General features: G+C 36.1%; 2 protein-coding genes across 5 annotated transcripts; one reads left to right on the forward strand and one right to left on the reverse strand.

Moving 5' to 3' along the window:
- Positions 1 to 215: 215 nt before the first annotated feature.
- LOC127653099 (UBA-like domain-containing protein 1) lies at positions 216 to 6,692 on the reverse strand. Of its 2 annotated transcripts, none has more exons than XM_052139620.1 (3): positions 6,468 to 6,692; positions 6,047 to 6,100; positions 216 to 1,414 (listed from the first exon to the last, which is right to left on the reverse strand). In XM_052139620.1, the coding sequence occupies exons 1-3, from the start codon at positions 6,573 to 6,575 to the stop codon at positions 1,118 to 1,120; spliced, it is 459 nt and encodes a 152-aa protein (XP_051995580.1). In that variant the 5' UTR covers positions 6,576 to 6,692; the 3' UTR covers positions 216 to 1,117. The 2 variants fall into 2 exon arrangements, with proteins under 2 accessions (XP_051995580.1, XP_051995581.1); XM_052139621.1 differs by lacking the exon at positions 6,468 to 6,692 and adding an exon at positions 6,192 to 6,340.
- A 2,145-nt stretch (positions 6,693 to 8,837) lies between these two features.
- Positions 8,838 to 22,184, forward strand: LOC127653023 (E3 ubiquitin-protein ligase MGRN1-like). Of its 3 annotated transcripts, XM_052139507.1 has the most exons (17): positions 8,838 to 9,380; positions 9,654 to 9,772; positions 11,408 to 11,496; positions 11,628 to 11,771; positions 12,248 to 12,365; positions 12,542 to 12,608; positions 13,277 to 13,320; positions 14,330 to 14,377; positions 14,487 to 14,555; positions 14,635 to 14,794; positions 15,307 to 15,416; positions 15,739 to 15,953; positions 16,948 to 17,059; positions 17,150 to 17,195; positions 18,415 to 18,519; positions 18,795 to 18,838; positions 19,363 to 22,184. In XM_052139507.1, exons 1-16 carry the CDS (start codon positions 9,293 to 9,295, stop codon positions 18,833 to 18,835), a joined length of 1,575 nt encoding a protein of 524 aa, XP_051995467.1. In that variant the 5' UTR covers positions 8,838 to 9,292; the 3' UTR covers positions 18,836 to 18,838; positions 19,363 to 22,184. The 3 variants fall into 3 exon arrangements, 2 of the variants coding, with proteins under 2 accessions (XP_051995467.1, XP_051995466.1); XR_007971766.1 differs by having other exon boundaries at positions 18,415 to 18,838; positions 19,363 to 19,444; XM_052139506.1 differs by lacking the exon at positions 18,795 to 18,838.
- The last annotated feature ends 423 nt before the right edge of the window (positions 22,185 to 22,607 follow it).

The following is a 22,607-nucleotide window of genomic DNA, read 5'->3' on the forward strand; positions in this document are numbered from 1 at the left end:
CATAGCATCTGGAATGGTCAATAAGTCATTAGTTTGTTCATTTGTAATTATTTACCACTGTATAAAAGGTTATAAAGATCAGGTGCAAATGCATTGTTGACCCTACAATAATGAAAACAAAACTCTAAATTCCAGATACAAACAAATTACTTTGCTACTGAAAAAGGTGTACTGCAAAGTATTTCAATATATCCAACATTTATTTAAAACACAAATAGTAGGAAATGGTAACCATCACGTAGTCCACAAATATTGTGGAGACATCGTGAACACAGATACAGGGAGATGATCATTGGGGTAAAAAATATTAGGAAAACATTTTTGCTGTATATAATAAAATAGGGATTTGTGATAAAACAGGCCTGTGTTTTAAGTGCTGAACGCCATTAACCATTGAATTCAATGTTCAGATGTGAATGTCAGATGTAGAAATCTTTTTGGCCATGAAATTCCTTCCATTTATTCTAATCATACAAAATGTAAATTAATTCAGTGCATCATAGAGCGTTATAAGGAAGTCAATAATTACAAACCAGTCTGGAAAGATCATATGATTACTGCAGTAAATCCTGTCCATTAAAGGGATGGTTCATATGATTCTAGCCTCATTTACATTACTGTATGACTTTGTTTCATTTTCATATCACAGTCCATCTTTTCAATACAATGGCAGCTGATAAAGCGTCACTGATCATTTTTGGTCGAACTAGCCATTTAATCTCAAGTCACTGCAGGGTTTGAGTATACAGTGCAAAATAGTGTTGTGTATTAACCATTAATTGAGAACTGCTGAAATAGAAGAGAATAAAATGACTGATTAACACATTCATTCATTTGAGGTTCTCTTAGAATATGCGACATATTTACTCATTTTGTCCATCTTTTTGGTAATCGCCAACAAATAAATCATTTTAAAACAGTCTCATTTAAAACAAATCTCCTGTGTCCTCAGAAGAGTGGCCATGAGCTGTACCATCAGTGCTACCATGGATCTCCCATACTGTTAATTACATCCAATCAGCGCTCTCGCTGCACTGTTCGATATCCACTGTGCACAACTGCCAAAATCAACCATCCTCCTCTTCCCGTAAGGTGTGATGGATAGTTAAAGTAGTCTCTATCTCTCTGCCCCAATGGCAATACTAGCATGCTCAGTGGAGGCTTGCTGTGTTACAGCTGCTGGCCAGCCCGGTGATGCCGTCTGTGTTGCGATCTGACATGGAGTCCATCGTCCCTGGTGACCAGTGGTTGCTGGAGGGCTCATGACCCAGTTGACGTGAGGAGTTGGAGATGTAGCCATTGAAGCAATTGGACTACTGTTCCCGAAGCTTTCAGAGGCTTTCAGGCAGGAGAACATAGATAGTGCATCTGGGAAGTTGGGGGGTGTTGCGGGGGTGTTGGATGGAGTGCGCATCTGGAGATTGAAACAAAGTGAGAGCTAACTTGAACATTTGTGGGAAGTGCATATGCATTACCACATGCTTTAATTCAGAAGTGTTCCTTCAGTAGCATAGTAAAGTAAACTAGAAAAGAAGAGTTTCTCAAGACAAACTTTAAATGTTGGCTTGACAAAACTTTGTATGTTTACAACAGTATGAAGGTCATATAATCCTTATAAGTTTATAAACTCAGGAAGTATGAAGAGAGATTTGTAGTTTTAAGAGATGTAGGCCTTGTTATGCAGTTCAAAGTTATTCTGAGAGGAAGGATGGACAGACAGAATTCCAGCAAAAGATATTCATTCCTGAAAAATTTGCTAAAAGGTGGTGGTGATTAAAGCCTAGAGTACACGTCAGTTAGAAGTCTCATCCTATGGTAGGCCAGATTTTTCTTGGAAATGGATGCACTTGGAATTATTTGTTCTAATAAGTGGGTTCATGAGGTGGCAACACTCACAGTTGAGCTGTTGCTTTCACAAAGTAGTGAAAGAATATGTAAGCACAGCTATACAGCAGGATACGAAGGTAGGAATAACAACAGCGGATGTGCACGTCAAGAGCACGTGTGCGAAAAGGTCAGGAGATTCCTGCTTTTTTATAACTCTAGTCTGGAGGAGTATCAAGTTGAAAGTCATCTTTATCTATCTAAACTCCTAAAGAGAAATAGTCCAGGGCAGTCATAGCACGCGTGCACAAACCGCCTGTGTGTGCGCACAATCAAATGAAGTATACTGAACTTTGAAAGGCTGAGCTTTCGTCCATGTGCAGATGGTAAGCGTTTGCATCAAAGCTGAAGGATAAAGTACTTCGGGCTTAAGGTTGTGGACATTTGGACAAATAGAAGTTGATACAATAATGATTGGCTACTTCTACTGAATAAACCCCAGACCTGATGCATGCACACAAATGTTGCTATAGCAATGTTTATTCTTTTAGAGCCCAGAGTTAAAAGATAATCAAGGTAAAAACAACATTTGTGACAAACACCAGTGACGTCTTTTGACAATCAACTGTGTGTTTGGGCTCCTGTTAAAAACTAATTTGAAGGTAAAGAATGCTGCGAAGCCTTTTATCTTGTAACCCAAGACACATTTGTCCATTTTATACAAATAAGATAAAAATGCACCAGATATGCAGTTGAAATTAACTACTCATGCATGAGTTTAGTTTGACAAGACACAGGAGTCTCTCTGAACTACTTTATTCTGATTGGTCAAACAAGGCATTCAGTCACCAAATATTTATGTGTAATTGAACATTATTTCAGGCAGCCAATATAGATACTAGAGTTACTTTCTTATTTCACTCCACAGAAACTTTCTTTATAAACAATTTAGACTTAAATATTTCATGTAAATGAAATAAATTCTGATGGCAATGAATAAATTTGCTAAATAAGCTTGTAAAAATATTTCATGCAAATACCTTACCATGCCTCACATGGCCTTTATTATTAAATGTAGCCTAGCTCAAGCAGAATGTGGAAAGGGAAATGGGTGTAATTGCTTTTTGTTTTGCATCTAAGAGTTTTTACTGGTAAGAATGCAATTGTAGAGCTTTGTAATGTAATTGTTACTATTAAAAATGAAATGAGAGCTCCATAATTAATTTGTGTACCACTCTTGAAATGAGGGTGCTCCAGCCAAATTCCATCCCCCAAGAATAACCCATCTGCCTATCCATAACACTGGCCAGGACCCAAATCTTTACATACTTATCCCCTATATTAATGACCGCCCCATCGCCTAAAATACAGAGTCTGTGGCAAAATAACATTTGAGTGCCCAAAACATCACATAAAAAACTCTGAACCCTCATCCAAAATTATTGGATATTACATAACACACCACAAAAAAAACATGGGCTGTGTCCCCATTCTGATTGGCATTGCCAGCAGGTGGGTGTGTCTTTAAGACAAAGCCTATACAATCTAGAGGCGGTCCAATAGAATCAATGTAAAATCTTAAATTGCATAAGGCACACCCCCTTGCTTCTCTAGATGTACACATTACAATTGGATTTCTTACAAGTAGAAAATGTTTTGTAGGTCTATCTTAATTGAATATTACTAGTAAAAAAAAAAAAGCTTACTGCTGTGTGTATTAAAAGCTAAATATGCTTGCCATACACACCCAGTTTTGTGCGAAACCAGAGAAAATCTGTGTGCGAGTGCAACCGATACATTGTTACGCTCTCGCATGACATGCCTATGCTATCGAAATTTAACAGTATTATAATGCCATAGAGCTATGGTCTATTAAGCTATGGTTTTCATTTATCTTCACCATGCTTTATTTTTTTTTTATTTATTTATCTTTTTATTTTACTTAGTGACTTTATCATCTTTCTCTACAACTCCCCTAACATGCTCAGTTTGAAAACAATAGATGTATAGTAAGCTGGCCATCATCACAAAATAAACCCTTTCAGGGTGATATGATGTTCCTAACTTTTCAGATCAAAGTAAAAATAAATGTACAGGTGTAAAAAAAATGATGTTGATTGGTACAACCTTCTTAAGATTGTAATTGTAAAAAGTAATTAAAAGGCTGATCTTCTTGGAAAAGACCCATAAAGGGATAGTTCACCCAAAAATGAAAATTCTATCATTTACTCACGCTCATGCCATCTCAGATGTGTATGACTGACTTTCTTCTACAGAACAAAAATGAAGATTTTTAAAATAATATCTCAACTCTGTAGGTCCATACAATGTAAGTGAATGGTGATGAGACCTTTGTAGCTAAAAAAAGAATGCATAAAAGGAAACACCTTTTCTGCGGTTACACCTAAATAATAAGAAATAATATGATAGGTGTGTGAAAAACAGATCTAAATTTACATCCTTTTTTTAATCTAAATCTCCACTTTCACTTTTACATCTGAAAGCCACACGTGGTGCCTGTTTAGTTTCAATTTCACATCTGAAAGTGTAGATTTAGAATAAAAAAATTACTTAAATTTGTATCTGTTTCTCACCCACACCTGTCATATCACTTGAAGATATATATTTAATCACTGAAGTCATATGAATTACTTTAATGTTTCCTTAATGTAATTATTGAAGCTGCAAATCTCTGATCACCATTCACTTACATTGTGAGGACCTACAAAGCTGAAATATAAAGTAGATTCCCATAAACGTTTCCCCCTAAATAGTTTTAATATCATTATATTTTCGAATATATTTTTTATATCTGAAATATTAATATTGTCAAAAAATCAAAGTGAGGGTGGTATAACCTACATACTCAAAAAATATGTTTAAAATTATTTTTAACATATAATATAAAATATTAATTGCTTTTTATTAATACCTTGACATTTGTAGTGTAATTCTTTTAAATTGAAAATGGTATAGAAGTTTATTCATTTTAATCTATTTCAATTATTCTTTATATTATATATATATATATATATATATATATATATATATATATATATATATATAAATCCAACATGAATACTTAATTTACACTTCTTAGAATTTGGCAAATACATATGTGGTGATATGGGCATGGCTGAGCGACAATTGTATAGAGCAAAGCCAGGAGAGGAAGAGTGGTAAGGATTGACACCTGTGGAAAATCTGTGTTGCACTGAGAGCTGGAGGGGGTTAAAAGATCAGTCCAGACCACAGGAGAGAGAGACGCACTCAGCAGTGATCGTGTGCGTTTAATATTATGCTGAAAAGCAGATCTTGTGTGTGTAACACTGAAAAGTGAGATGATAAAATTTGTCGGATTGTTCATCCATCTCCCGCTTCCTCCACGAGAGAACTATCACAACATATTAAAATTATTTAAACAGTAATCCTGTTTAAAGTTCTAACAATAGAACAGTAAGAGACAACCATGAACTAGTGGGACCTTGAAACTGAAACCTTATAAGGCTAATCCTACTCAGTCAATCAATCAATACTCTGGCATTCAAAAGTTAGTTCCTCTGCTTTCTAATCCCAAATCACACAGATCATACAGCAAAATTAATCTGCCTGGCCTAAACTAGCTTCACAAACATTAAGCATTCATACGTTAGGGAGATCTAGAGCAAATAAAAAAATAAACTGATAAGATTTTGAGTACAAATGCTGAGGTGCTTTCCAAGGGTTGACTGAATTTGATTAACCTTGCATGTGACCTGTAGTTTTACTATTTCTCAGTAATTCCAAGCAAATACTTTTAATACAAAAATATCCAAGCCAGAAACGAGTGTTAATAAGTGAGGATTCGAATTAGCTACATTGTGTTCTAAATGTCACGGTTCTATTGTAACAGCAGGGTGTGAACAGCGCAGCGCCAAACGCGTGTTCTCTCTTTTTCCTGGAATTACCCTCCCCCACAAATTTGGACACGTTTGCAAAAACGCAAACTCCATGAGCCCAGACATCTTTAAAATCGCTAAATTTAACAAACTGTCAACTGGAGACCATACGCACTTCAAACGTTCAACTTGATTATTTTACTGACATAAATGAAGCCTTCGCGAGACACATGCCAGTCTGTGTTTATTTTTGTCGGACTCGTGTTTTCAACAAGGCGGAAGTCATCATAACAGACATTAGAAACTATCAAACCACAATGACAAAAAACATCATTTATACTTACCATCTGATGGCTGTAAGGAATATTAGCTTCTTGGAAAAAAGTACTAAGAGCAGTCTGCAAAAACATAAAAAGAGCTATCAGTTGCTTATTGCGTTATTAGATATTTAAGGAAATAACAAATGCCTGTAAAAGGGCTTCGATATACCTTTATGTCTATCAAATTATCTATCATAAGTTGGATAAAACTTCATAGACCTTTATTTCATTGAACAGCCAGAAACCAACATTTTCTACTCTACTCAAATTATTTTACAACGTATTTTGAAGTCCCATGTGTAGAATGACTGTTAAGCAGTCTGTTCCAATGAGCTTTCATTTCACTTCACATGGTGACATCATACACTAAGAGGTAGCTGTAGTGAGATCAGTTTACATTTCTTGTCCAGCATTTAAAATTCAGATGTAGTACAAACAAACATACCTCAAACTGCCAGCGTGAAGCTTGTAGAAGCTGCTTTGCTTGGTCTGCCGCACATCCGGCTGTAAGAACAAACTGGTTTATCATAACTTGATGCCTTAGTTCTTCCATATTCAGTCAAGAACACTATGTGATCTCTTGAGTTCAAAGTTTCAGCTTGCAGTTTTCAATAAACACGTCCTCAAACATCAACTTGCCGATATGAAACCAAAAATGTTCCGAGTCAAACAGTTGTCCGTAGCGCCCCCAGTTGGGCACTTGCAATGAGTTTCGTATAAGAACTTGGGCATTTGTAGGCAAGTGTGCAAAAATTAGAGTCCAGATGAAATTGTAACGTTGATTAAAGTAACGTTCATTCAAAACATTTCCTTTTTAAATAAATTAATTGTAATTTTGACTCAAATGAGATGAAGATTTCAGTCATTTCAGTAACCTTATAAAAGCTGTTTTATTCTACATGTAGAGGGTCCCCTCATGGGGGCCGCCATGTTAAAATCACATCACCAGCCGAGCATTATTGCTTGATCTCAGTAAATGACCAGTTACTGGACAGCTGCATCTGATGTTGCATCCACGCACCTAGGTGTCAATGGCTGTTTTCCATTCAAAGTCGGATGTGGGAAATTCCAACTTAATATATCTCCAGTCTCCGACAGTAAAGTCATTCCACTGCCCGATGCTCAGAAGATGACTTATAAGCAATCAGAACTGCGATGCTAGTTTTGACTGTCACAAGAGAAGTGTCCTAGCAACCCAACTGATAAACAATGCTGCAACGCTAACATTTGTGATAGAGGTGAACGAATTTCAAAAGGCAGGATAATTTACCATTCTTTGTACACCAGTCTCTGCAAACATATCTTAAACAAGCTGAAATATAATGTAATATAGGAACTTTTACTTGTTGATTTATATTATTTAATAAAAGTGAATGTTAATCACTAAGTTTGTACACCTGCCCGGGTTTGTGTGATGTTACGCAGTTGAAGATTTCCACACGAGTTTCCAAGTTGGAAGTCCAACATCAAGTGGCATTCCATTGCACATTTCCTAGTAGCAAAATGGAAATTCCAACTTTCCGAAGAAGTCCAAGATGACATATTAAAAATTACTGTGTGCCCCTTTACCTTCAAGTGCTATCAGAATAATTTGTAAATATGAGTTTCCCACTTGAAAGTTACACATGAACGACTCCTTAATTTGTGATTATGACTGGGAAACTTATATACCCTAGTTTCCCAGTTGGGTGGAGACATTTTCAATGTGGTGGAGGAGAGTCAATGTCTGTAGTGAATGACAGGTTTTATTTATTTTTCATAATACAGCTAATTGTTAGCACTAGCTGTTTCGTTCATGTATATGTATATCAGCAACCATTTGACACCGTTGTACATGTTTCCACTGTGAAAATAGCTTGTATTTGACCAAAATTCCATTATCGTCAGGAAGCTGACTGAGTAATGTATTATGGCGTCAAAGTAAAAGTTCCTCAAGAATATACATGAATGAGCATGGCGTCATCCAATTTTCCAGTTCTTTCCGACAACTAAGCACTTGAAAGTGACGTGCATGTAATTACCACATCAGAAGTGGAAAGTAGGGTGATTCCTTAAGCACATGATGGCAGCATTAATAACAAGCCATGCATGGATTTCTGGATGAAGTTAATTCAGATTTTATGTGTTAAATGTCATTTTTGAATCTTGTATTATTTGTAATTAATTGCAATATTTTAAAGAGAAATAAATAAGATATAAAAAATAAAAACTGTGGTAGGCCTACTACCATGGATATTTGGAAATGCACCATGGTATTCTTTGAAGTACCTTGGAGTACCAGTAAACACCTCAATACATGAACATGGCATCAATAAGTATGGTACTGTACAATCAGAGTACCATGATATTTCAATCTCATACCATCACTTTACCATAGTACCACACCAGTACATTTAGTAAGGGTGGGAAAACTTTACTGTTTCTAATTTGCCTACATTACTTTATTAATCTTTGGTCTATGTTCCATGAAGAGCTAAAACAAACTATCATTTTTTTTTTTTTAAAAAAAAACGTCCAAACGTGTGAATAATACTAGATCAAATATCTGTGATTTTAACACTCTGTCCAGGTGCACAGCCGTAACATAAGGTGGAGTAACCGACTTCATACACTCTATAAACTTATCGTTCTAATCTGCCTTCAAAGTGACTAAACCGTTTATTTGATATTTTGAAAAGTATTTGTTTGGATGCGGTTCTCGTTTGACTGGAACAAATGTCTGTCTCAGCTAGTGTTCTCTTTATTCATTGGATGAATACAGACTTTTATTGGCGAGCTCAGCCAATCATATCGCGCTATAGTACAACCCTGGCGGGGTCGCCTCGCAACAGCGATTTCCTTGTTTATTGTCACGAAGGAGCTGTTATTATTGTCTCGATAGACGCCGAACGATTATATTGTCAGCAAAACGGTGTTTCCTGCCAGTCAGAATTCACTTTTATGTGCTGATAGACCGGTTCCCATCTTTATTGTCTATCCGTTTGTGACAGACGAAGTAACTAGAGATGCTGGCTTGCTAGACGGCGAGCCAGTGCGAAGACAGATCCAAGTGATCGGACTATATATATTGATCATATATTGAGGCTGAACTTCACGAATCTTCTCTGAACCGACTCCGAAGGAAATAAAAATTTTATTAAACACTCGTCATGTTAAACTGAACTGTGTCGGTTCGGATTCGTTATCTGGTTATAGACTTTGACATCCGCTGAACGTATTGACGTTTAATAACGACGGTTGGTTTATTTTGATTAGGTTGTTTTGGAGAAAATGGGTACAATTCTTAGTCGAAGAATCGCCGGTGTTGAGGATATCGACATCCAGGCCAATTCTGCCTACAGATATCCTCCCAAATCAGGTGAGGCTGACTGATATAGGCTAAAACAAGGTAGTGTTTTTATTTGAGTGTTTTGTCTGTTGTGATGAGGTTTATGTTAAAACATACTCACTGTGGCCACTTTTTGCACTATATTGTAAGTATTTACTCATCATCTTAAGTGTAGAGGTCTCTTTGGCTTAAATGTGCAGCCATCGCCATGATATTTGACTATTTATTTTACTGTCAACAAACAATTTAAGAAGTTAGTTGGAGGTGTCAGATTGGCTTATTGAGCTATTGACTTTTCTCAAGGAAACTATTTTGCCAGCCACTTTTTCATGGGAGGAGAAAAGTTTGACACTCCTCATCCAGAAGGTTACCTCTTTGGGGAGAACATGGATCTCAACTTTCTTGGCAACCGCCCAGTGCAGGTACTCACAGAAAAAGCAATGTATCAACTCCTTGAGTTACAATTACCTGAATATTACATTTCTTCTATGTGGTTCTGTTGTCCACTTTGGAACATTGCTTTGCAGTGTTTCTAACGTTATTGTCCCCTAATGATTAATTGCTTGTAAGTCACTTCGGATTAGGGCTGCAAGATTTGAACAAAAAGTCATATTGCGATTATTTTGAAAAATATTGCGATTGCGATTTGAACTGTGATATTATGATGGTAATGTTTTCCACATGTTCAACTTCAAAAAGGCTGCTGGGGTTTTCACACTTGAGCCCTCTTAACCAAACTGAGATCTTTTTTCAGTTCAACCACAAACAAATAAATATATAAACAGTGAAACAAAGTCTTCGTCATATCTAAATGTTACCGTCCACCATGTACCTGTTTTTGTCCATTTTGTGATAGGATCTCAGCCCACTAATCATCATCATTAGTTTTTAAAACACAGTGAACTTGAATATTAGGGATGCTCCAATCAGGATTTTAACATCTGACACCGATCTCCAATTTTCATCTCATCAATCGATGCTAATCATTTAACTTTTTATCAGCAGCTCTGTCAAAACTGGTTATATGTCAACTTTCTGCTTAATGTCACTGTTAACTACATTTCCCTGTTGGTAAAACCATAGTCGTTGCCTAGTGTTTGCTGTCAGTCAATAATTCAGTATACACAAAATATAATTGTAAAATATAAGTGTTACTTGTTATTCTAGGTCTTAAAATATAGTAGGCTTATACAAACTATTCTTTACTGTATATAAGATAGTCCTAAAGAATGAGGCTTAATGTCAAACTGAAGTTGAACTGATAACCCATTGGTGTAATTACATTTAAAGTGAACATTTTTATTAGTTTGTCACCATTTAATGTAATTGTTTTGATTCATTATTTTATTAGATTTAATTTAGCAATGCATTCTATTATAGTAACTCAATATTTGATATAGATTTATTACATGCATGTTCCATCCTTTTCATTTTGTTGGATGTTGGTAATATTAGTTCCGCTTTCACTTGTTTCCGCTGGGAGTGTAATAAGGGCGACACACTCTCGTGAGGTAAACAAATGACAGAAGACAGAAGAGATGTTTCTGGTCTCTACAGGTGTTACTGTTAATGCTGTTTGCACAGCAATCATTTAATAAAGATTGAATTACACCTCATCTTGTATTCCGCGATATTATTATGATACCTGTGCCTTGCGGAGACGGAGATGCTGCTACCGGAGATAATAATAAAAAACGCTTCTCGCAGGACGCGCCAGTTTAGTGTAAATAAAGTGTTTAGCGCCAGTAAGCAAACGGAACTGAACTCGGAGCACTTCTGATACTCTAAAAATGAGAGGGAGTTGTGGAGCACAGAACCGCTCTGAAAACACTAACAATTCTCTGACTTTATATAGACTGGACAGAGCAGCGCAAATAAACTTTGAAGGGAGCAGACTATTTATTTATTTAATTAAATCGCAGCCTTTGCAATTTAATAATCGCACAAGGTCATATCGCGTTTTAATTGTAATTGTGCAGCCCTACTTCGGATAAAAGCGTTTACTCAATGTCAGTGTATAAAATTGATGTACATGTTTTTATTGATGCCTCTTGCAGTTCCCCTATGTCACCCCAGCACCCCATGAGCCAGTCAAGACATTAAGAAGTCTTGTCAACATTAGAAAAGACTCCTTACGATTGGTCAGGTACTGAAATGTCGGATTAAACCACATAAATTCTACATCGGCTGTTTCTTGTCATTTCTATTTCATTATTGATTTATTTGTATAATTATTTGTCAATGAAATGATTTTGTTGTTTTGATTATGTCTTGTAGATATAAAGATGATGCTGATACACCTACTGATGGAGTAAATCCTAGGACCTTATATGGAGTAGAGTTCACCTTTGATTCAGATGCTCGAGTGGCCATCGCGATCTACTGTCAGGCTTTTGAGGAGTTCTCTAATGGGATGGCAATGTAAGCAGTAACAAAACTGTTTTCCCGAAATGGTCGAGGTTGATCAAATGTGACCCAATATGCACATTCTCTACACAAATAAGCTTAAACCTGTGGTCTAGTCTGCAGCAAACAGGATCATCAATCACTGATGTAGATTCACACTGAGTGACATTACAGTTTATTATCAGTAGTCAATTAATTCAGTAAAATTAAGAGTTCATATCATATTGAACATCAGTGGGGAGCTCAAACGAAGATACTCAGGGGTCCTTTTTAGCTGCACACCCTACATCTACATACGCAACTAGTTAGTAGTTCCAGAGAGAGGAATCGCAGATTACTGTCCATGTTTGCCATAGTAAACATTTTTAGCATTGTAAAATAAAAGAACAAATGTATTTTACAGTATTTACATATATTTTGTATTTACCTATTTCAACTGATTATGTTGTTATGATATTCATGCTCTTAACAATATATTTTTTATTCTAAAGATACAGCCCAAAAAGCCCTGCATTGGTCTCTGAGATCGTATATTACAAACGAGGGGTTAGCCAGCAGTTTACCCTGCCATCCTTCAAGATTGATTTCTCTGAATGGAAGGAAGAGGACGTAAGTACCATCAGTCTAGTTTAGTGCTGTCACTCTTCTCTGATTGGCTTCTAAGGAATTAAATCGACCTCTCTACATTATTGATCATGTAATAGCCCAAAAATTACAGTATCCTTACTTTGGTGTATGTAGATTATTTAACATGACATATGTTTCTTTTTTCTTTATCTTATTAGCTCAGCTTTGATTTGGACAGGGGTGTTTTTCCCATGGTGATTCAGGCTGTAGTTGATGAAGGGGATGGTATGTTTTAGTGAATCTTATTTATAAAAATAAAATGTTTACTCGTAATATATAGATGCTACGCATCAAAAAACGTTTCTGTCACAAGGGAAAATCAAAATGCTACACAGATGACAGTAACTCTTTTTTTGTTTTTGTTTTCAAGTTTTACGTTTAAAATATTGATATATTTGGCAGGAAAATACTGATACATGCAGAGATTTCACTGTAGGTGGAACTACCTAGGATAAGAATAGACCAACTATCAACTAAAATATCTTGACATGCAACAGTGTTGACAGTCATGGCTGGTTGAGACCAAAAAAAAAGATATGAATGATAAAGAAATGTGATTTATTGCTTTGCATTTTATCACATAACACCATGTGGGCATGAAGTATCCCCAACATAAAGTGGCTAGCAGTGTTAGAAATGAAAACTTTTTACTTAAAAAGAAAAGGGTCTTTTTAATTTTTATTTAATGAGGGCATAGATTTTCTAACATGTTATCACACAGTGTTGCCCATTTATGGCAAATTCTACTGTTAGACATGTATCAAATATTACATAACAGATTTAAAAACATGAATTCTCAATGTGGCATTTTTTGCCCAGAGCCCAGTTAATTTCTGACCCTGGTGGGTAGTGTTGTTGTCATACTACATTTTTAATTGGGATTGTTTTTTCAGATTGTTTGGGACATGCACATGTACTGCTGGCAGCATTTGAAAGAGTGAGTGAAATAAACAATATGTTTTTTGTTGATTGTATATTGAAATGGAAGGATACATCTGAGACCACATATATTACACTAAAATGTTCTGAAAGAGATAGTTCACCAAAAATCATTAGACAACCTCATGCCATCCCAGATGTGTATGACTTTCTTCTGCAGAACATAAAGATTTTTAGAGAAATATTCTAAAATGAATGAATGGTGGCCAGAACTTTGAAGCTCCAAAAAGCATACAAAGGCTGAATAAAAGTAATCCATATTACGCCAGTGGTTAAAAAAATAAATAAAAAATCTTTGTTTTTGGCAATTCACATTCTTTGTGCATATTGCCACCTATTGGGCAGGGGGGACAATTTCTGGTAAAAAAGGACTCAGATATTGATCTGTTTCTCACCCATACCTATCACATCACCTATGAAGATGTAGATTTTACTAGGGCTGTTGATTTAACCTGTTTAGTCAGTGCAATTAATTATATAAAAAATAATGCATTCAAAAAATAAGCGCAATTAATCATGTCCCTGACCATAATAAGGAATCTTCCTTTCATATAAGCAATTCAAGCATGGAGTACCACCTGTTTTTTGCAGGGAGCAGTAAGCGAAACTTCAGCTGTATAGGCAACTTGTAGGTCAAACAGACAGAGAACCAACCACACTGAGCATGTACAAACAAACACAGCTTGATTTTAATTGTGATTAATTAATCTGCATACCATGTAATTAATTCAGTTAAATATTTGAATCGATTGACAGCCCTAGATTTTACCACTGGAGTCATGGATCACTTTTATGCTGCCTTTATATGCTTTTTTTGAACTTCAAATTTCCAGCCACCATTCATACTTGTAATGTAAATTTTTTTTGTTTGTGTTCTTCAGAAGAAATTCATACACATCTGAGCTGGCATGAGGTTGACTAAATTATGAGAACTTTCATTTTCGGGTGAACTATCCCTTGAAATGTTTGTATGTTGTAAATGACTGAAATCATGTTTTTATTTACAGCATGTTGATGGCAGTTTTTCAGTGAAGCCTTTAAAGCAGAAACAAATAGTGAGTTTTACAGATATACACCCTGCCACAGTACAAAATAGAGCTAGAAAAAAATAATATGCTTTTATAAAAAAAATTCTTTTTCAAAACATTTGCTTTAACACTACAGGTGGATCGTGTTAGCTACTTGTTACAGGAGATATATGGAATTGAGAACAAGAACAATCAAGAGACTAAGGTGAAAAGATTGCAATTCTCAGATACCTTTTCAAGAGATGTCATTTATTATAATCACTTCATTGTTATTTTCTCCTCAGCCATCTGATGACGAAAACAGTGACAACAGCAATGAATGTGTAGTGTGTCTGTCGGATCTCCGGGACACTCTGATTTTGCCCTGTAGGCACTTGTGTCTGTGTAACTCATGTGCTGATACTCTACGCTACCAGGCCAACAATTGCCCAATCTGCCGACTGCGTATGTAACTACTGCTACCAGTCCCATGGTTATGTGTCATTTGAATGACAGCTTGGAAGTAGAGTGGCCCCAAAAATTAGTTGGACATTTAAGTATGTAACAATGAATGTTGCATTATTTAACCAAGTGCCATTTATATGACACAAAAAAAGCAAACACACTTTTCAAGCAAAACATTTCACAGAAGACGTTTGTAAGGTTTCAAACAATAAAACAATAGATATACCGGTCAAAGTGTTCACAGAAAGTACACGTTTTGGTTGTCAAACATGTGATGAGTTACATCTGGAATTACTCTCCTAGGACACCTTTGTGAACTTGAGGGTAACTGTCTTCATGCATCCACTAAAATGACATTGGGACCAGGTTGTTAAAAGTATTTGCAAAAGTGTGACTTGGTTGTCCAAATACTTTTTTGGGAAACTGTATGTGTAAATAGATATGCATAGTCATACACGTTGAGACTCGTTTTGTGAATAACAAAAAAAAATTGCATTTTTGTTTGTCTGCAGCGTTTCGAGCCCTTCTTCAGATCCGAGCAGTGAGAAGGAAGCCTGGAGCACTTTCCCCCGTTTCCTTCAGTCCAGTGCTAGCTCAGAGCATGGACCATGATGAGCATTCAGTATGTCACTAATGCACCTGCTTGACCTTTCGCTCTACAAGACATTTTTATTTGCGGGGATGCAAACTACTCACCTTTCAGCTAAAGCCACCATTTTCTAAGCTAATTTGCCCAAATTGTTTTGCTCAAATGTTCAACATTATCCTTATTAAAAACACTTGAAAGGAATACTTTAGGCTTAAACACTTAAAAAGCTTTAAATGCAACAGAAAAGCTTTAAATACAACCCACAAATTTGTCTCATGCATTTGCATCCCTGCTATTGTACTAAATGGATTTACTCTCTCTTTTTTTTTTGCCTCCTTTTCTCCCTCTCCTCCAGAGCTCTGACTCAGTTCCTCCTGGCTTTGAGCCCATCTCCCTCCTAGAGGCTTTGAATGGGCTTGGGGCCGTGTCCCCTGGCATTCCATCTGCACCTCTTTATGATGAGATCAACTTTTCTGGTAGCCTCAGTGGAGAGAGCAGGCAGCTTAGTTCACCTGAGCACTCTGGAGACAGTGCTGGACAGAAGAGCAAAGTCATCAAGTCACCAGACTGGTAAACCAGAGCTGCTGTGGAATATCACAAGACAGGGTTAAAAGCTTTATTAAGCAGGGTTTACAGTTGTAAGCGTATACAGCTGAAAACCCTGTATATGATCAAGGAAAGATTAACTAAGCTCTGGCCCAATAAGGCAAATGACAGATCTGTCAACTGGTTTGAAACTCTTTTACATTGGCCTGGGGCCATCTGAACATCCTTTGGTTGAATCCGGTTTATGCTGCTCAAAATACCCGGAGATGATCTTTGCGTTCTTGTGATTGTGTAATAATAACTGGCCTATTGCCAGTGAAGAGCAGAACTTCCTGCATATGACAGTCTGTGGGTCACAGTCAGAGGTTATACGCTTCTCTCTTCCACCACTTTGAATAATGACTCTGCTTGCACAATTCATCCTGTTGACATTGCTGCAACCTAACATGCTGCAATAAGGGAATAAACTTCATATAGTTTGCGTTGAAAGGTAGATACAATTTTTTTGACCATTAAAACATCCCAATATCTGACAAATTCAAACCTTGCTGTACACAAATAACAAAGCAGACAAGACTACTTTTTGTTTGAGCGCCAGCAACTTTTGTTGATGCCACAAGTGTACAGCTTGACTCTGTCCCATGACAGCTGTGTGCTGCCACAGAGGTTCAACTCCAAGCATCTTGCAAAGTCCAATACACGACTACAGAATGTTGTATCCCTAATGGGCCACACTGGCAAAATTGCCTGCGTCGTTCCTGTCTCTAGTGTGTCTGCAGATAGATGCTTCTTACTGCAGAATCGCATTAAAACAGCCTTGCATAGATTGCATTATTATTGTATCACACAGTCCATCATGTCCATTAGATGACAAGATTTTGTCCAGCAAACTGTGTCTTTTTCTGTCATGTTGACCAGCACTAATGTTTCTTAGCGGAAACGCATAGTATCTCAGGAAGCATGCCTGCAATGAGTCATATTCCAGCTTCCTGTATTGACAGTCTCTGTGTGTTTGCAGCACTTTGCGGTCTCCATCATATCCCATTCAGGAGGAGGATGAAGAAAAGCTGTCAGAAATGTCTGACGCACAAGCTCACATGCTGTTGTCCAGCAGCCCTGCTCCCACTGAGGTAAGATTCTCAACCCAAATAACACCTTACACTCTGCCCACCTGATGGACTGAATTGTATCTTTCTCATGTTCTTCATTCTCTCTGTCAGGGCACTGCTGGGGAGGATGCCCCAGACTCACTTTCTCCTGAAGATGGTGAGTTCAACTCCAGAATGATCCCTGTGTGATTGGATTTTCCATTGAAGGGTTCCTATGCCTTCCAGAAAAGCCTGGAATTTTGTAATGCAATATAAGTTTATTTTAATGTATCTTCTTCCATTGGCAGATTTTGTTGACTATTTTTTCAAGTCAACGTGAGATGCTGTTTGTAACCAATGTCACTTCCATCACTTGCTTCCCTTTATTCCCTATTCAAGTGAAACAAGGATATTCAACAAGAAATAATGTAGTACATAACTTGATTTTATCCAAATGGAGCCAAGTGTTTAGAGGGGATGGGTTAATAAGTAAAAAGGAATTTGTGGTGTCAACCGAATGTAGTTTCAGAGGCGGAGCAATTATTACATGTTGATTACAATTTAATACAGAGCAGGAATTTGCATTAAGGAAGTGAATAGGGTTACATTTGATTTTTCTGGGGTTGATGCTTAAAACAAGTAAAATCCACCAATGGAATAAGACAAAATGCACTTATTATCAATAAACATCTGAACACAAGTTTAAAACATGAAAAAGATAAGAATAGGAGTTTTTGGGGGATTGTTGTTAATATTAGCTAATATCGGTAGTTGTATAGTTTAATGGAATGCTCCAGGTTCAATACAAGTTAAGCTCAATCGACAGCATTTGTGGCATTATATTGATTGCCACAAAAAATTGTTTTGACTCGTTTATTTAAAAAAGAAAATCTGGGTAACCGTGAGGCACTTACAATGGAAGTGAATGGGGCCAATCTATAAACATTAAAATACTCACTGTTTCATAAGTACAGCCACATGATGTAAACATTACACATGTGTTTGTACTTGTAAAATTTGTTCAATATTACAACTTTGTTGTCAAGATGACATAACACAGGTAAACCCTGTAATCTGGTAAACACTGTAACGCCAGTAAATCTTTAATTTTATCAAACTAAAATCATAACACATAAAATGTTTACATCTACACTTTTGAAATGTTTGTATTTTAATGTTTATGGACTGGCCCCATTCACGTCCATTTTAAATACCTTACCTTAATGTAACCACATTTTTGCTGCTGCTTTTTTTTTTTACTAAACAAGGGACGATTCCACAAATGGATTCAATTAAGCTTAAGCTAAACATATTGAACTCCCAATATTCCCTTTACATTCTCATACATTCTTTTTAAGATGTCAGCTTCTGTTTTGTTTTTTTGTTAATTTGTACAGAGGATCAACTGAATTTGGAGGAAGAGGTCACGAATGACTGTAGCAGTGAGCACAGCAGCTTCACCAAAACTGAAAGTGACCCACTGGGAGACATGTCCTTGCCTGGTAATATATCCAGACACAAGAGGCCTCTGTTCATGTGTATGAGGGTGTGATGTACAAAGGTGTTATTGTCTTGATTGTGCTTGCTCTTATTGAAGAACACTGTTCATTCTTACCTTTTTCTCTTTTGCACTATACTAGTGCAGTTGACTGTGTGTTTCTGACAAATGCTCTGTTTCTGGCTCTCGGTCATTCAGCTTATCTAACCTGTGTGCCATTTATTCCTCATCTTCCTTCCCCTGCCTTTCTGTCCTCTCTCATGGTCTTGCTCTGAGCAGCTCTAGGTCCAGATTCCTGCTCTATTGGTATGGAGGAGTAACTGGTATGTGGGCTTGTGTGCCCCTCTCTCTGCTTTTCTTTCATGTTCTTATTCTCAGTGCCATAAACATATGCAGAATACCTTATTTAACAGATTATAGGATTGGGCGGTTTGACCAAAATCTTTAATAATGATATAGTTAGTTCTTTAGACTGGAAATTCAATTCAGGTTTTTTTTTTTTTTTTTTTTAGAAAATATTGCATTACCATGTAAAAAACTTTACTATATGTTTATAAACCAGTAAATTAAATACTTTACAAATGTAATGTGCTTCCTCTCTTATTATTATTTATGAATTTATTTATTTATTTGTAATTTGACTCCAAAACTGTATACAACAAATAATATAAATGTAAAGTTCAGACTCTAAATTCTGTTTAAATTTACATCAAATATTACAATTTTATCAAATGTTGAAATGCCTATTCGTGTTTGTATGGCATGTCTATCAATTATCACATCTAAATGTGTTTGTTTGACAAAGATATTTATAGTGTTTTAACTGCAGTGTGTGTCATGTTCGCAGAATTATCTGGCTCAACAGAAAGTCTAAACACTCAGAGTACGTGCTGCTCCAGTCAGCCACTCTTGGGTTCCTCAAGCCATTTGCACATGGAGGATGAAGAATTTGATGATTAACCATGCAGGCCCTACTCCTCTGAAGCCTTTTTGAACACCACAACATTAACCTCCCTTTAACTTCACTTCTTCCTTTTGTATGATACATTCTCATTCTAATATCCAACTTTGGACAATTGATTCCAATTCCAGTCCTTTTGTCTTTACCTCAACTTGAGACTTGTAACTGGCTTATGAGTTTTGTTCTTGTGCGCTGTTGTATTACTTTGCCTTCTTTGTGACTACTTTAGGGCTCAATTTAATCAAGTTGCCTACTTAAAGGGATAGTTCTCACAAAAATGTAAATACTGTCATCATTTATTCTTCTTGTGGCATTCCAAACCTGTATTCAGTTATGTTTTTTGGGAACACTAAAGAAGAATTTGTTAAAGAATGTTCACATGGATCTTTTTTATACAATGACCGTTGGAATGGCAAGCTCCGTAAATTAAAGAAAAAGCACTATACAAGCACCATTAAATATTCCATAATAGTCATTGTGACCCGTGTATTATGTTAAGCAGACCAAAAAAAGTCGGTATTTCCTGATAATGTTCACCTCCTTTGCAGCTCTCAAATGAAATATGTTGCATATGGCAACATAACCTCGCTGAGCACTTTATTACAAACATTATGGTCTTAATAAAGTGCATGATATTGTCTTTTGGTGTTGTAGCTCATCTGCCTCAATGTTTGATGTGTTGCGCATTCAGAGAAGCTCTTCTAGTCACTACAATTGTACAGAACGGTTATCTGAGTTACCGTAGACTTCGTAAGTTTGAACCAGTTATTGTAGATATATGTTCGAACCAGTCTAGCCATTCTGTTGACCTCTCTCATCATCAAGGTGTTTCCGTCCGCAGAACTGCCGCTCACTGGATGATTTTTGTTTTTGGCACCATTCAGAGTAAATTCTAGAGACTGTAGTGTGTGAAAATCCCAGGAGATTAGCAGTTACAGAAATACTCAAACCAGTCCATCTGACACCAACAATAGTGCCACGATCCAAATCACTGAGATTAAATTTTTTCTCCATTCTGATGGTCGATGTGAACATTATCAGAAGCTCCTGACCTGTATCTGCAGATTTTATGCACTGCAGCCACATGATTGACTGATTAGATATATTAGGTGTATGTTGTTCTTTTTGGATCTTAGCAGCCCGTGGTCACTTATATGGAAAATATGTGAACATTCCTTAAAAGAAAATGTGTTCCATAGAAAGAATGCCAGCATACCGGTTTATGTCACGAGTGTGAGTAAATAATGACAAAATGTTAATTTTTGGGTGAAATGTTAAAGTGAGACAGCACAAATGGGTTAGGGCAGATCTAATTCCTGTTGAGTATTGTATAATTGTGAGCTGATATTTAACAGGAGGTTGGTGGTTGAGTTAAAAAAAAAAAAATCACCTAAATTTCTGATTTCATTATACTAAATGTTTGAAAACATAAAGTTATATAGCTAAACTAACCTGTCACGGTTAATAGGCACATTTTACAAAAATACATTTAACAGAAGTCTCATGGTTATACATCATTGCAGGATATCTGTAAGATTAAACATAAGTGGGGACTCTCAACAATTGATCGTGTTAAACTAAAGCAAATTATAGAAAAATATAATTGTAAAGTTGCATTTGAAATGTTTTGTAGTTAAGTGCTTAAATGTCTTAAACAGATTATTTGTGTGCTGACTGAAGATGAAGAGAGTCAGAGAAGCATCTCTCTATATAAATGAATTATTTGTAATGTAATATTAATAGTGATCAAATACTGTTGTACCAGGAAATGGTTGACTTGTCAGTTTTATGACCAAATATTGTATGGTCTAACATACATGCTTGCTTGTCCAGCTATTTATGCTCTTTAATATTTTGAGGATTGCAAAAGCCATGGTGGACTCAATTGACCTTTTTTTTTAAATTATTATTATTATTATAATTGCTTTTATTGTAATGTGAATTTTCAAAGCTTCGGCATATGAAGGCATTCCCTTGTGTGTCAGTTTGGATGTTATTCAATAATAGTGTGACAGGTCGGTTGTATTTCTTCACAGCAAGACTAAAGAACAGCTCAATGGTACCCACTGCTGTTTTGATAAGTCATAATAAGCACAAAATCTCATTGTTCTCTTCAAACATGCAGACATACAGTGTCTTGTAGCATTATGCATAGAGGTATATGTGCCTTTAAAGAACAAAGCAAGTGCTGCTACAGCTTGTGCCCATAGCTGTGCTTTGTGTGTGTGTTCATCAGACATACATATTCAAATATGTAACCTGACCATGTTTAAGCATTATAAGTCAGATTAATGTTCTTATTTGTAAAGTTTAATTTGAAAAGCAAATGATTTAAGAAATTAAGGATCTTATATTGCTTATAAGGAACATTAATATTAATGAACATTTTTGTAATACTTTAACATGATCTTTTTAAAGTAGTTTGTTATATCAGTTTTTTTCTCTTAATACTGATTGGCTGCTCTGTAAATGTATTCTAAACAAATGTAAAAGATATTCTGTACTGTACTGATATTAATGTTGTTGACTTGCTTTGCAAAGCTCTGCATGATCAAAATTTATTTAAGAAGGTTTATCACAGCTCTGGAACATGCATATAATTCCCACAGAATGTGCCATTTCTATTAAATATTCCACTATGCGGCCTTGTTCCTCCTGTGTGAAAATAAGCATACGTTAGAAAATGAGTAATGAAAATAATATACTGTGGCAAGAAAAAGTATTAAAATCTGATTTGATCTTCATCTAAGTTAAAAAAAATGAACAAACAATCTGTTTTAACTAATAACATATATATGACTGTATTCATCATTCAAACTGTAGGTTGGAAAAAGTATGTGAACCCTAGACTAATGATGTCAACCAAAGCTAATTAGAGTGAGGAGTTGGCAAATCTGGAATCCAATTATTGAAACGAGACCGGAGGTGTGGGTTATACCTATTTATATATATATATAAAAAAAACACTCAGACATTTTAAAGTTTGCTATTCCCAAGAAGCGCCTGTTGATGTGGGCCGTTCCTTGCAAAAAGAGGTCTCAGAAGACCTATGATCAACATGTTGCTTTGCGTAAAGCTGGAAATGGTTACAAAGAGCTTAGATATTCATCTATCCACAAATAGACCAATTG

Source organism: Xyrauchen texanus, chromosome 12, assembly GCF_025860055.1.
Source record: "Xyrauchen texanus isolate HMW12.3.18 chromosome 12, RBS_HiC_50CHRs, whole genome shotgun sequence".
Lineage (NCBI taxonomy): Eukaryota > Metazoa > Chordata > Actinopteri > Cypriniformes > Catostomidae > Xyrauchen > Xyrauchen texanus.